Genomic DNA, 13,962 nt, shown 5'->3' on the forward strand with positions numbered 1-13,962 from the left:
CTTCTATTCAAGACTCCTATGCTGCTTAGTGGAAAAAACCAATTGCAGAAGAAATTTGTCTATGGTGAGCAATACAGCCATGGTACAATAAGCTACTCAACATTTCAGACTCATTAAAAACAGTCCTCCATAGGGCATAAGAAAAATAAATGGTGATGGCACAAGAAGGAAATTGTGTCCCTTAAAACTCTGCCTTCTCTGAAACTTCTGGGGTGATGAAATGTTATAGATAACTGATTGTGGTGATGGTTACCTTGGTATATACATGTGTCACAACACATCAAACTCTACACTTAAAATGGATGCATTATGTTGAGTGTAAATGATACCTCAAAGTTGATTAAAGAAAACAAACACACAAAAAACAGCTCTCTAATAGGCTGATAACTAGACAAAATGGAAGTCAGATGACCTGAATTTTTGTCTCAAGTATAAACCCTGTTACTTTAGAGAAATCTTGAAACCTCTGTTTCTATCTTCTCGCATGGGTAGGTGGAATTAAATTATTATGTCTTTCAGTTTTTCACCCTGCAGTAAGATTAAGTAAAATGGTGAAAGTGATTCTTGACTTTTTGAGTCATGATTGCTTTGAGAAGCTGATAAAAGCTACAAAATTCTTCCCTAGAAAAATGTATATGCAAAAATTGCACACCATTTCGGGGGCTTCACATCCTTCCCCTTCCCCAGGTACATCCATGAAACCCCAGTGAAGAATGCTTACCTTGGGCCGGCCCAGTGGCACACTGCTATAGTGCGCCGCTTGGGAGTGTGGCGGCGCTCCCGCCGAGGGTTCGGATCCCACATACAGACCGGTTCCCACTCACTGGCTGAGTGAGGTGTGGGTGCAACACCAAGGGTTGCGATCCCGTTGCCGGTCCCGGTCAGGTACAGGCGTGACACCGAGGGTTGCGATCCGTTGCCGGACACGAAAAAAGACAAAAAGGAAAAAAAAAAAAAGAATGCTTACCTTAGTGTTTTAAAGTGAAGGCTCTGTGAACCCAGAGTGGTAGGTAAGGGTAGATGAGGAAAAGGTAATATTTTTTAGCATCCGTCTGTGTGCTAGGCAATGGGATACACTACCACACAAAGAAAGCAACCCTAGCCTTTAAGGAACTGTTGATTGGTGTGTAGCTACTTAGTCACTTCTGAAGATCAGACTCTTGTTGATGCCAAACATTATTTGTTAATCTATGACATTAAGGACTGCACTAGCCTTGTTGTTACTAGTTCATAGTTTATCTGGGAATTCATCACTTGAAGAGATTGCTGCCAAAATGTTTCTAACCCCTGGAATTCTAATCACAGTGCTTGTTTACAATTCTCTTTCTTCCTCCCTCCTTCACTCCACCTTTCTCTTCTACTCTCCATTTCATTTTTCCTTTCTCCTCTTCTCCCCTTTTCTTCTTTTTAGCTGTCTCTTTCCCTACATTTTCATCCTCTCAGTGTTCTTGTCTAGGAGAGTAGTTAATGTATAGGGAAAACTCTGTATTTAGTCAGCTTGGATTAGAATGATCAATCCCTTCTTTTGTATTGCCATCATGAAATGCCTCCTGAGGTATAAATACTAGTTATGTTTCATTTTCATTGGATTAGAAGTGCAGGATCTTCTGGGGCCTGATATCCCCAAGGGGCTATTAAAGTTGCCCAAGTTTATTCCAATTGCTCCTAGTTTACTGCAGATTATGCCTGGAAGAAAGAAAGAATGTAGCTTCCTCTGTTTGCCTCGGTTTACCCTTTTCCTTTCTCTTTTATTTTCTACATGCTTAGTAACACTTTAGGACTCTTAATGACCCTTTGGTATTGGCCATTATGGCAGGACCACCATTAATGGTGGAATTAATGCCTCAGTCCCAATGGTTAGGAAAGTCCTACATCCTGCCTCCCAGAGGGGCTCCTATCAAGGCAAAGCTGAATTCAAGAACCCACACTGGATGCCAAAGGGCCACTCTAAATGGCCTCAGGCATAAAATGTTTATATACATTGCTAAACAGAAAATATATTTTACTTCCTTCTGAATTGGGAGTGGTGGACCACTTGCTGGCTGTTCCATCTCAGTGAGAACTTTTCTCCAAATAGGCTCAGTGCATGATGATGTTGAGCTGTGTGACAAACCTGAACTTCACCTTGCAGTATGATGAATAGAAATTCAACTAGTGGTCCTCCTAATTGATTTCTTCCATCCTTTCACAGAACCATGATGGCAGTATTGACTTCCGAGAGTATGTGATTGGCCTTGCTGTCTTGTGCAACCCTGCCAACACGGAGGAGATCATCCAGGTGGCATTTAAGGTACTGTCAGCCCCACTGAAAGCATCTTGGTCTGCCTTGTAAACAAGTGTTGACTCTAAGTGTATTTTCTGAAAATCAGTGATTCTGTTACATGAGTTTATAGATCTGCTGTGACATGTACAGGAGAATAATATGATTAAGTCAGTTGCTACTGTGAATAAAGAAAACAAGCATCTATTTAAGCAAAAAGTCTTTGGAAGCAGCCTAGTTAACAGCATCAAGATTGAAGAGCTGGTGATTTAACAAATTAACTTAAAAAATTATTTCTTTTCAGCCTCCCCATTTTGAAACCCCCAAGTGAGGTTTCTGAATAAACACCACCTGTCACTAGTCATCCTAATTCACTATCTGGAAAGTTCTGATCTATCCTTATTATCTCATTCTGTATGTCAGAGATATTTTAAGTGGTATTTTCCTGAAGGAATTTATTTTGTCGTTGTGTGTCAGGTGAACACCATCATAAATGTTCCAAGTTTCTAACCCACATATCTTCCTGTGGTATCACATATATTTTCACAGCAATACAGGGATCTAAATTGGGAGCAGATGAATAAAATCCATGTCCCTGGTCACCAGCAGAGCTTGATGAAAGTTTTAATTGTGAGGGCCAGACTCCATTGACCATTTATAAGTACAAAAGGAGTAAAGAATACATTCCCAAAGAGCGTGTTCAGTTCTGAGAATAAAGGTGCTTCATCTAATTAGAACTGAAATATGATGTTCTCTTTCAGTTCTGAGCTTGTATGGACAGCTGTCAAGTAAAACAGAAACTTGATCTTCCTTCTTGTCCTACCAAGCTATGTATATTGACTCTTGTTATGCAGCCACTTAGTCTCTTTAATTCATCCAGCAGGAGAGCTAAGGACCTTCTCTATTCCTGTTTCCTACTCTTATCTCTTCCTGAGTTTCTTAAAGAATATCCCGCTGTGACTCCAACGAGTTTTTGTGTTGTTTTTTTTTTTCCCTTGTGATCTAGGAAGACTCTCTTCCTCCAAGAGTTCCTTCTCACATTTTAAAGGCCACCAGGGATTGCCTCAGGAATTTTCATGTGCTCTATCATTGACAGAAGAGTCCCTGAGTTTACATTTTATTTTAGATGGGTTTAAACTGAGTTAACTGCTAGGCCTATAAAGAACCTAAGTGGTTGATGCTTAGCAGATGGTTATAAGGCAAGGGGCAGATCTTTTTCCAGCGTTTAAAACCTTTAGCTTTTTCAGAATTATTCATCAGAAAACCTAAAATTACACACATAGCTAACTTATTCCAATCCAGATATTTCTGTTTCTGTTTTGGGATTGTTTGTGTAATTATAAGTTTAGTTGGGCAAACCATCACTTTTGGTTTACAAATGAAAGACCTGATGGAAAATTTGGCTCTTAATCACAGTAATTATAGTTTTTAAAAAAGTTGTAAGATTTTTATCTAGCCTAGACCTTGGTTTGGAGATAGGGACGGGAAGAAAGAAGGGCTTAAAACTATAATTAGCCCTTTTTTTCAGTTTGGCAAGGGTTATGTTTTACATTGGTTATTTTTTTAACTTTCCTTTTCAGGTGTGTTTTATGTTTTGGAAATATTACTGCATACCTTTATTTTTCATTTAGTAGTATCTTTTTACATATAGGATCCTTTCACATCCTTTTCTTTGGGTAGCATTGCATAGTTAACTTCTCATCTTTTATCTCATTTCACCTTCACAGTAATAGAGGTATAATATTAGTATAATATTAGTCAGGGTTCTTCAGTTGCAAGCAATAGGGTAGACTCTGACTGACGGATGCCAAAGTAGAATTAGTTGGAAGGCCAAAGAGTAGGCTCAAGAGAAAACTCAGAACCAGGCAGCTCCCGAGGTCCTGGCTGCAGGAAGTGCCCTACATCCTCCCTTGGGCACTGCAGTTAAAATGAGAGCAAACTCCAACTCTGTTCATAATTCACATTTCAGGGAGGGTGTAAATGGTCTTGGGCTATGTGCTTGATAGGAAAGACAGAACATTTCCATTAAGAATCCCATAGTCTTCTGTGCAATGGGGAGTTGTTATTTCCCCAAAGGAAACTGGGGTGTTAAACTTTCTACCAGAGCCCAGATCATGGGGTTTATCATAGATCTGGGAACTTTGTAACAGGGAGACTATTGAGAGTGACAAGTAAGTGACGGGAGTAATCTGAGGTAGTTGTGGCAAGGGACAGATGTAGAGGAAGTAAAAGTCTCCAGTATGGACCATGTGAAGGGAACTTACACAGAGAGCCACGAAAGCACAAAATATGGCAAGACTTTCGACGAAGATGAGTCGGTGAGAATTGTTTAGGAATGGAAGGCCTTTGAAGAAATCTTAGAGCCTGTGAGAGAGAGTGTGACTGAAACCTGGCAGTTTCCTTTTGAAGTCCAAGGTGCATAAAAACCCGCGGTCTATAGTTTGTGAAAACAGAAGCTAATTTACTTTTTGCTTTCCAACTATCTTATCCCTCAAGGGGCCGAGTGGTAGAAATGCACTGGAGGCCAGTGCTTTCTCTGCTGGGGGCAATAAATCTGAACTTCATGTTGTATTTTTTCCTCCTACCCTCATGACAATTGAAACACTATTCAATATTTGCTTATTATTCTTTTCATGATTATCACACCTTAACTAATACCTGTTTTTCCTCTGTTTTTGAAGTTGTATTTGGTCAGAAGTAAAGACCTCAACAGCAGGAACTCTAAATATTATCTGCCTGGATTTGGGTGCCAGCTCTACCACTCACAAGTTGTGTGATCTTGGGAAAAGTTACCTGACTTCCTGGTGCCTCAGCTTTCTCATCTGTGAGATTGGGCTGACCATGGTACCAACCTGACATAAGACTATTGTGCGGGTTAAGTGAGTTCATACATGTAAAGTGATCTGAACACTTGATCAGGGCCTATAAAGAGTAAGTGCTGATATCATTAAAAATTCTAAAGACCCAGGAGAGGATTTTGAATATGGAATATTAACTATCTAGCAGTTATCCCTGCTTTGCTGCTTGACTTTTAATTTATCCCACTCTACTGCCTTTCCCCCTCCACCTGTAAGCATATTCAGTCTCTCCCTTCTCAAAGACAACCTCCTTTTGTGCTTAGCTACTACCCCGTTTCATCCTCCACACTCTGCCTGAAAGAGTCCCCCCAGTTCACAAATGATCATGCCACTTCCCCTTCCATCATAATCTCCTTCCCTTTATTCCATAATTTCTTTAGAGTCCAATCTCTTGTCTCCACCTTTCACTTATATTCATCCCTTGATTCCCATAACCATCTGGCTTCTATCCTGAAACTGTGTTTACTAAAGTCATCAGGATCTCCAAATCACCAAATCCAGCAAACCTGTCTGCTTCTTGCTTGGCCTTCCTATGGCATTTTACTCTGTTGGCTGTTACCACCATCAGAATCTCTTCCTCTTTACTGAAAACCCTCCCTTAGCATCTAAGATTCATGCTCTTCTTTCCTGTTTCTCCTGTCTGACTGCTCCTTCTAAGTCTTCTCTATCAGTTCCTTTTCCCTGCACACACACCTCAACTCTTGCTGTTCCCAGGGCTCTGTCTTACTTAGTATATTCTCTACAGATTAGCTCAAACACACCCCATAGTTTCACTTCTTATCTCAATTCATAGCTCAAGCCTCATCAGTCTCCTAAACTGATATGCTGAATCTCTTACTTACTCCTGGTACCTCTGACTCAAATTTAACCCATCCAGGTCTAACTCTTGATCTCGTCTGGCACTTGTTCTTCTGACTGTTTGCCCATTCTTGGTTAATGTAAACAGCTTCACCCAGTTGCGCAAGCTGGAAAACTTCAGCCATCTTTGGCTTCTTCCTTTCCAACACTACAGACCTCTTACTGATATGCAAGTACTGTCTGTGCTGTTTTATAAATTCTGTCTATTCCTGTCTTTCCTGCTTCTCTACCAGGACTTTTAATTGGTTTTCCTACCCCTAGTCTTAGCAACCTCCTGCTCCCAATTCATCCTCTACCCTCTGCCTCAAAGAGTTCTCTCAGTTCACATATGATCACATCACTTCTCCTCCCATCATAATTCTACAGGATCAGGTGAGACATTACATACCTACCATGATCTGATTCCTGCTTGTCCCTCAGTCTACTGACTTGAGCCCCAGGCAGTCACCTGCCATTCTTTGTATGTTATGTATATCTCCTGGTGTTCTAAGACCCAACTTAAATGTCAGCTCCTCTGTAAAGCTTTCTCTGACCTCTGTGGGTAGGACTCATCATGGTCCCCATAGGGCTCCCATGTCCCTTTGTACTTACTATTGGTATAACCCTTATTTTAATTCTGTCTCTTTCCACTACTAAAGTATAGGTGTTGTGAAGATAGCAGAATCCATATTTTCTTTATATAAATATCCCTAGCCCCTGGCACAATAAATGTTTGAATTATTAAAGAGTTTATTTTCCAAGGTTATTCTATACCAGTGTTGCTCTGAGGGAGCTAATTCACACTTTTTTTTTTTTCCTTCAGCTCTTTGATCTTGATGAGGATGGCTACATAACAGAGGATGAGTTTTCCACCATTCTACAGGCTTCCCTTGGAGTGCCTGACCTTGATGTTTCTGGTCTCTTCAAGGAAATAGCCCATGGGGACTCTATTTCCTATGGTGAGTAGGCAGTTTGGCCTCCTGATTCACTTTACAAGGAGGGCATCCAGACTATGGATTGATGCTCATAGAAGAGTGTTGTTTCACTTAACTAATTATATTAATAATAGATATGATAGTAATAATGATGATGATAGTAACAATAGCAGTAATGGTATAATAGTCTTAGCTAATTATTGAGGACTTATATGCTAGACTCTCTTTTAAACATTTTGTGTATATTAACTCATTTAATCTTTACAGCAAGCCTATTTAATTAGTATTCTTAATTCTTATTTTACTGAGATACAAAGAATTTAATAACCTACCTAAGATCATCCAGCTGAAGAACATCAGAGCCAGGATTCAAAAACCAAGGGAGTTTGGCTTTAGAGCCTGCACCATTGACTCTATACCTCATTGCTTCTCATATCTGCTGCCCCTCATTGAGGGGCTTTTCCTTTCTGCTGTCAGTGTGGCCAGGAGGCAAAACTGAGCAAGTTAACCAAGCTGAGTTATAACTACAGTAGAGGAATATGGCCAGAGGCACCACCAATAAGAATAGTAACTAAAGCATTTATTGATGTTTACTGTTAGCAGCTTAGGTAAGCTTTCACATTCATTTTCTCATGCCATCTTGATAGCAACCCCTGTGAGTTAGGAACTGTCCATGGAGGAAGACCTTGTGGCAAAGTGGCAGATCCATGCATATCAATGACTGTCCTTTCCCCTGATGGCTCAAGTCCACACATCAAAACAAGTTGCCTCCGAAACCTCAGTAATGGGCCACAATAATCAACCACATTGTATATCGACAAAATTAAAAAAAAAAGAAACAAGTTAAATATCCACATAGGAATTAAACCAAATGTCTTAAATTAATTCTGTACAATAAAATAAAAATTTTAAAAAAGTTGCATAGGGCTGAAGGATGGTAAATCAGTACCCTGTATTTCATAGTGCAGTCATGGAGACACACTCCTCAGTGGGGAGGTGTAGGTGATTGTTTCCCTGTCTTACCTTTGATGTAGTCGTCATAGATGGTAGGCTGGCTTATCTTCTCCAGTCTTTCCTGTCAGACTGGAGGGGGTTCCTCTTAAATTACTTTTTCCTTATAGTGTTTAAAGAGTTTCAGCATGTTAACTTTCATGAGATGAGGAAAGTAGATCACATACTTCTCTTACTCTCTGTTTTTGATTACTATCATTTTGGCTGTCTTGTATTCTATTTTAAGTAATAAGTACCCAGGGCTCTTAATCTATTAAGTTCATTTTTTTTTTAAATAGAAAGGATAAAATGGGGAAGTATATATACTGAGATAAAACTAGAGTCATAAACCTATGTGTGCTGATTCTTCTCTGATCATTTTCCTTTCATAAGTAAGAGTCTCTATTACTCTGAACTACGAAATTTTGAAAAACCATTTGGAATACCTATTTCAATAGAAGCTAATACTCAAAATTATTTGTAGGTAACCATAATTTTACCTGCCAATTTAAATAATTTTTTAGGGAAATCTGCTTTGTTTTTTGGAGTTCAACCTTTTCATTTTCAGATACACACATTATCTCCCCTTCCCCAATGTTATGTGAGTCCACTTTTTTTGCAGGAATGTTTGAGGTATTTAGGTATAGTTTTATTTAAAAAATAGTTATTGACATGTATCATGAATGTGACCATTTAAATATGATTTTTCAATTGGTTTTAATCTTGGCTTTCCATTGGACAAATTAATGCCCAAATTTCACTTATAGCCAATTCACAGAACTTCTAGAAATGAGTTACTCTAATGCCACTGACATCCTAACAGAGGATCTTGATCTTTTGAACAGAACACAAGTCTTGAAATCAAACTTCTTGGTTTCAGTAGATCATCTATCAGGTTTACTTATTGTAGAAGTCACTTAAGTCCTCAGGGTCTCCATCATTGAAGTAGACTCATGCAGATAAAACTTTATTTTGGATGTTAAGAAATAACAATTAATAGCTTGCCTGATTGGAAATATAAAGTGATCTACTAATGCAAAATAATATTACAATTGCAAAGAATGATTTGGGCTCTATATGGTGACTTCCTCATCACTAAGACCTATTTCAAGAATTGTTAGGTAGTCTAATGTGCCATGATGCAGACTCCTGCCTATTAGACAATTTTTAAAAAGTAGATGGGTAGCAAATAGGGCATTAGGTTAAATCCTTTTTTTAACATATTTTTTTTATTGCTTAAGATAACAAAAATACAGAAAACTGAATAAAACATAAACATAGAGCACAATGAAGTTTTATATAGTGAATACCTATGTAACTACCATTCGGGTCAAGAAATAGAGCTTTTTCAGAACCTCAGAAACCCCTGCATGCCCCTCCCCAACCATAGCCCCTTCCTCTTAAAGGAATGGACTGCTATCCTGACTTAAAAAGAATCTCTGCCTTGCTTTACTTTAGCACTTCACCAGAAAAGTATGCATTTTTAAATATTGCATTTTAGCTTTGTCTAAATTTTTGAACTTTATATAAATGGACTCATACAATATATATTATTTTGTATCTGATTTTTTCATTCAACATTATGGCTAAAAGATTCATTCATATTGTTGCCTCACAGCTGTTTATTTATTTTCATTGCATATAGCATCATTTTAGCTTTGTCTAAATTTTTGAACTTTATATAAATGGACTCATACAATATATATTATTTTGTATCTGATTTTTTCATTCAACATTATGACTAAAAGATTCATTCATATTGTTGCCTCACAGCTGTTTATTTATTTTCATTGCATATAGCATCATGTTCCATGAATATGCCACAATTTATTTTTTCACTCCTTTTCTTTATCTGTTATGAATAATGTTACTATGAACATTCTCAAACGTGTCTCTTAGAATACATGCACAAATACCTCAGAATAGAATTAATGGGTCATACAGTGTGTTTATCTACAACCTAACTAGATAATGGAAATATCTTCCAAAGTGGGTGTGTATTTATATTCTCACCAGCAATGTTTGTGAGTTGAATGATGCAATTTTTCAGTAATTGTATTGTTAAGATTATTTCTTTATCTGCATCATGCCAAAAAAAGATTCACCACAATTTATTGGATTTTTTTTCTCCTCTTCTAGAGGAATTTAAAAGGTTTGCCATAAAGCATCCAGAATATGCTAAGATATTTACAACATACTTAGACCTCCAGACGTCCCATGTGTTTTCATTACCAAAAGAAGTCCAGACAAGATCCTCCGTCGCAAGTAATGTAGTCAGTCCTGAAAATCATGAAGAGAGTACCTCAGGCAAAAAAGATGACTGAAAACAGTATTCCCAAGGAAAACGTAGTGGCTTTCACTTGAAATTGCAAAGGCATTTATTGTTAGTATTTTGAATGTGCTTGTTGAGTAACGATGTTTAAAAGGGAAAGCTTTTTTATAAAAATGATAGATTTTTTTACTAAAAATGCTTTTATTAACCTGTATATGAAGTATATTTCTTTTCTTTTGTGTTACATTGTGCTTTACTGGTTGGTGATGCATATGTTTAGAGGTTTTCCAGTTTAATTTGCATATTTAAATGAATGTAATGTTCTTACTATTTACTGGTAAGCATTAATGAGCACTGTAAAGAGTTTTAGAAGTATAAATGCTTGTAAATCTACTTTCCTCTAAAAACCAGTAATATTTTGTAATCATTTCCTATTCTGGAAATAAAAATGAAAAGTCTGAGAAGCATTGCAGAATTTTATACCTTTAAGTTCACAGATTCATTTTTCCATTTAAATTTCAGTTTCTTAGATCACTGAATATGGGAAGGGAGAGCTCAGTTAATTAGATAAGACTTCTTAAGAACTCATAGTCTCTTTAACCTGTATCTCTATCACAGATTTCCTTAACCACCTACCAAGGAGATCATATCTTTTTACATTATCTACAGATTTAGAACTTTGTTTCAAAGAAAACTGCTTTGGCCAAAGGCTAAATGGGAATTGCCTTATTGAAGGTAACATTGATTGCTTAATGAGAAAATAGGTTGTTTGCCACAGAGTTGAATTTAATTTGAGTTGAATGGTTCAGAATGTGGCACTTGCCCAATAAATGAATCAGATTTGTTCTATTTATATAATGTTAGAATTAATATATTTTACTATCCAAGTGAGAGTTTTATTTTGTTGAGTGTCCTCTCAAATTTTGCAGCTGTCTGAAATATCTGAATAGAAAACACAAAAGATTCCAAAGTATCGCCAAAAGCTAGGGAATTCAAAAACTGTTAATGCAGGACCACAATGTAAGTCCCAGGCAGTAATATTTTTCCTGTAGGTTAAGCAATAATTTCCCGGAAGTACCATTTTAATTAGGTTTCATGCATGCATATTGTTAATATCATTTATGTTTAAGATTTTGAACAAAGAACCAACTTATTAATATAATGTACAAAAATAGTTGGTTCATATTCTGAATTCAGTCTTTGAAGTCAAACTCCATGTTTTGGCTATGTTTCTGATGTATTGGTGATTCGCCCCCAAACTAGTTTTTTAAAGTCATTTTTGATGTTGAGATGTCTCATGAGAGGTGTTGGAGTTTATGTTTAGCAAAGAGTCATGATTTCAAACTACTTTTACGTATTAAGCAGTTAGTGCTCTAATTTAAAGGGTAAATATATATTTCAATAATCAAATACCAGAAAATTTCATCCTTAAGTATATGCAGTTATTTCCTTTTATACATCGTAAAGCTATTTAGACAAGGTGTTAAATGAGCTGAAACAATCGCTTAAGTAATTAGGATGGTACATCTTTATAATAGTGTCTGTCATATGCAATGAATGTGTGTAATACTCAGGTACCATGATTGTTTTTTAATCACAGAAAAACCACATGTTAATTCTATTAGTCATGAAAAAGTAGCATTGTAAATTAAATGTGAGGCTCTTGGTAGTGATCCCATTGTTTTTCTGTTTTCAAATAATATTATGCTCTTTAATTCCATTTCTGTGAATGTAATATTCCTATTTTATGATTGTGGTACTGAATAAACAAACTTACTACATAAAATTCTTGGCAATTAAAAAAATTCTGTTTTTGCCATTTTGTCTCAAATGTAACACCTTTTTAAAATCACAGTTTGAGTATAAGTTTGCATATTTATGAATATGATTAATCATTTTTGTTTGCATTTAAGCTTTATGATATGGATGTCAGACATGATTTTACTCTGATGAAAACCTCAAATTTTACCCAAAATGGCAATAGTTATTATTCTGAAAGCAGTTACTTTTGACTGCTCTAGTTTCATATAATAACACAAGTCATGATCATCAGTCTTACTACAGACCAGGCCTTTACTTATATGCCCTGCTAACAAAGATTTTTTTCAAAGAAGATTTCTCCTCTTAAGATTTAAAGTAAGGAATTAAATTTCATTAAATCAGTTAAATGCACTGTGGTTTTATATAATAGTTACTCTTTGAAATGAGAAATACTAAATCCTAAAATCTGTAAACAAAAAAAATTTAATAGAAACAGTTTTGTTGAAGGATAATGACATACTGACTGCTCATAGACCAAGCTGCTTGCATTATGTGTGTTTAATCCTCCTCTGCCACTGCTTTTAGAACTTGGGAATGCTGAGTGTGATAGTTAGTAGTAGTACCTCTAATGGATATTTAAAGGAGACTGTCTCCCTCTTAGAGGACATATAAGGTCTGCTTTCTGCAGGAAGCATAGCTGTAAGTTATCTAATTCCCAGATTCAGGAACTCTCCTCTTCAGACTATTACAAATGAAGGTGGTTAATTGAAGGCAACTAATTGGCACTCAAATAGAGGGGTATTGACTGTATTGGAACAGATGGGCTCTAAACTATATAGCGATCACTACAGAGGATAAAAAGATACATGTTAGTAACCATTCCCCAGGAAAGCAGGCATATGAGGGTACTTCAGAAAGTTCATGGAAAAATAGAATTGAAAGATAATATGAATCTTTCTATGAACTTTTTGAAGTACACTTATATTTAAAATCTTCTTTTTTCCTTTCTGCTCACTTGGATGAACTTTCCAATATTTCTTGTTAAATTGTTATGTCAGTAATAAATAAGTGCTATGTTATGGCTTGGTAGAGGTGACAGACCTCACAAAGTTCTTGATATATACGTACCATATACATATCACAAACTTTGGTAAAAAGGATAATAACCTGAAAAGCTTTCATCCTTTTTATCACATTTAATGTAGCTCTTGTTTTCAGGTAATCATTCTCTCCCAACAAAATTCTCACGTGTCTGTATAAGGACCAGCATGTTCTAACATACTGATTTCATTGCATTTTGATATCCAACTTGCTAGTTTTTATAACATGTTAACTTTATTATGTTCTTATCATTATCAAAAAAGAATCTGTGCACATTAGAAAAGATAAAAGTAGAGAAAAGAATAAACAGAAAAAAATTATGTTTACTTCCACCACACTAAATCAACTATTATTAATTTTTGGATGTATTTTACTTCACTCTTTTTTCTAGATATTCTTACATTCTCAAAATAACAACGTGTATGCTGTTTTATAACCTACTTTATCACCTGTATCATAAAATTTTCCAATGTCATTAAAATTTCCTGTATGTGTAAATTTTTTAAAATGTACTTAATACTCCTTTGGAAAGCTATAACATACTATGTGTAATCATTCATAAATAACAACGTGTATGATGTTTTATAACCTACTTTATCACCTGTATCATAAAATTTTCCAATGTCATTAAATTTTCCTGTATGTGTAAATTTTTTATTTTTTTTTTATTTTATTTATTTATTTATTTATTTATTTTATTTTATTTATTTATTTATTTATTTTTTTGTCTTTTTCCGTGTCCGGCAACGGATCTAATGTTGAACATGTGAGTTTGATTTTCATTTTGGGTCTATTAAATACATCCAACTCAATACTTGATAATAGTTTATAATTAAGAATAGTTTGCTAAGATACTTACTTATACTTTCTGAATTCTAAAATGAAAAATCCACTGGAGATTTTATAATTATTAAAATTTATTTTAAGCCAGTTTTATTATAGGAAAAA

The 13,962-nt window shown here is 35.9% G+C and overlaps 1 protein-coding gene across 1 annotated transcript in view; it reads left to right on the top strand.

The window, feature by feature from the left end:
* Positions 1-11,971, top strand: part of LOC103581310 (lysophosphatidylcholine acyltransferase 2) — a gene marked incomplete at its 5' end in the record, with an annotated part of 33,898 nt that extends 21,927 nt beyond the window's left edge. The window contains 3 exons of the mRNA XM_008563179.1: positions 2,192-2,290; positions 6,779-6,914; positions 10,020-11,971. Of these exons, the coding sequence (XP_008561401.1) occupies positions 2,192-2,290; positions 6,779-6,914; positions 10,020-10,204 (420 nt within the window). The remainder of the gene's footprint in view (positions 1-2,191; positions 2,291-6,778; positions 6,915-10,019) is intronic.
* Between the last annotated feature and the right edge of the window lie 1,991 nt (positions 11,972-13,962).

Source organism: Galeopterus variegatus, unplaced genomic scaffold (assembly GCF_000696425.1).
Source record: "Galeopterus variegatus unplaced genomic scaffold, G_variegatus-3.0.2 Scaffold12771, whole genome shotgun sequence".
NCBI lineage: Eukaryota > Metazoa > Chordata > Mammalia > Dermoptera > Cynocephalidae > Galeopterus > Galeopterus variegatus.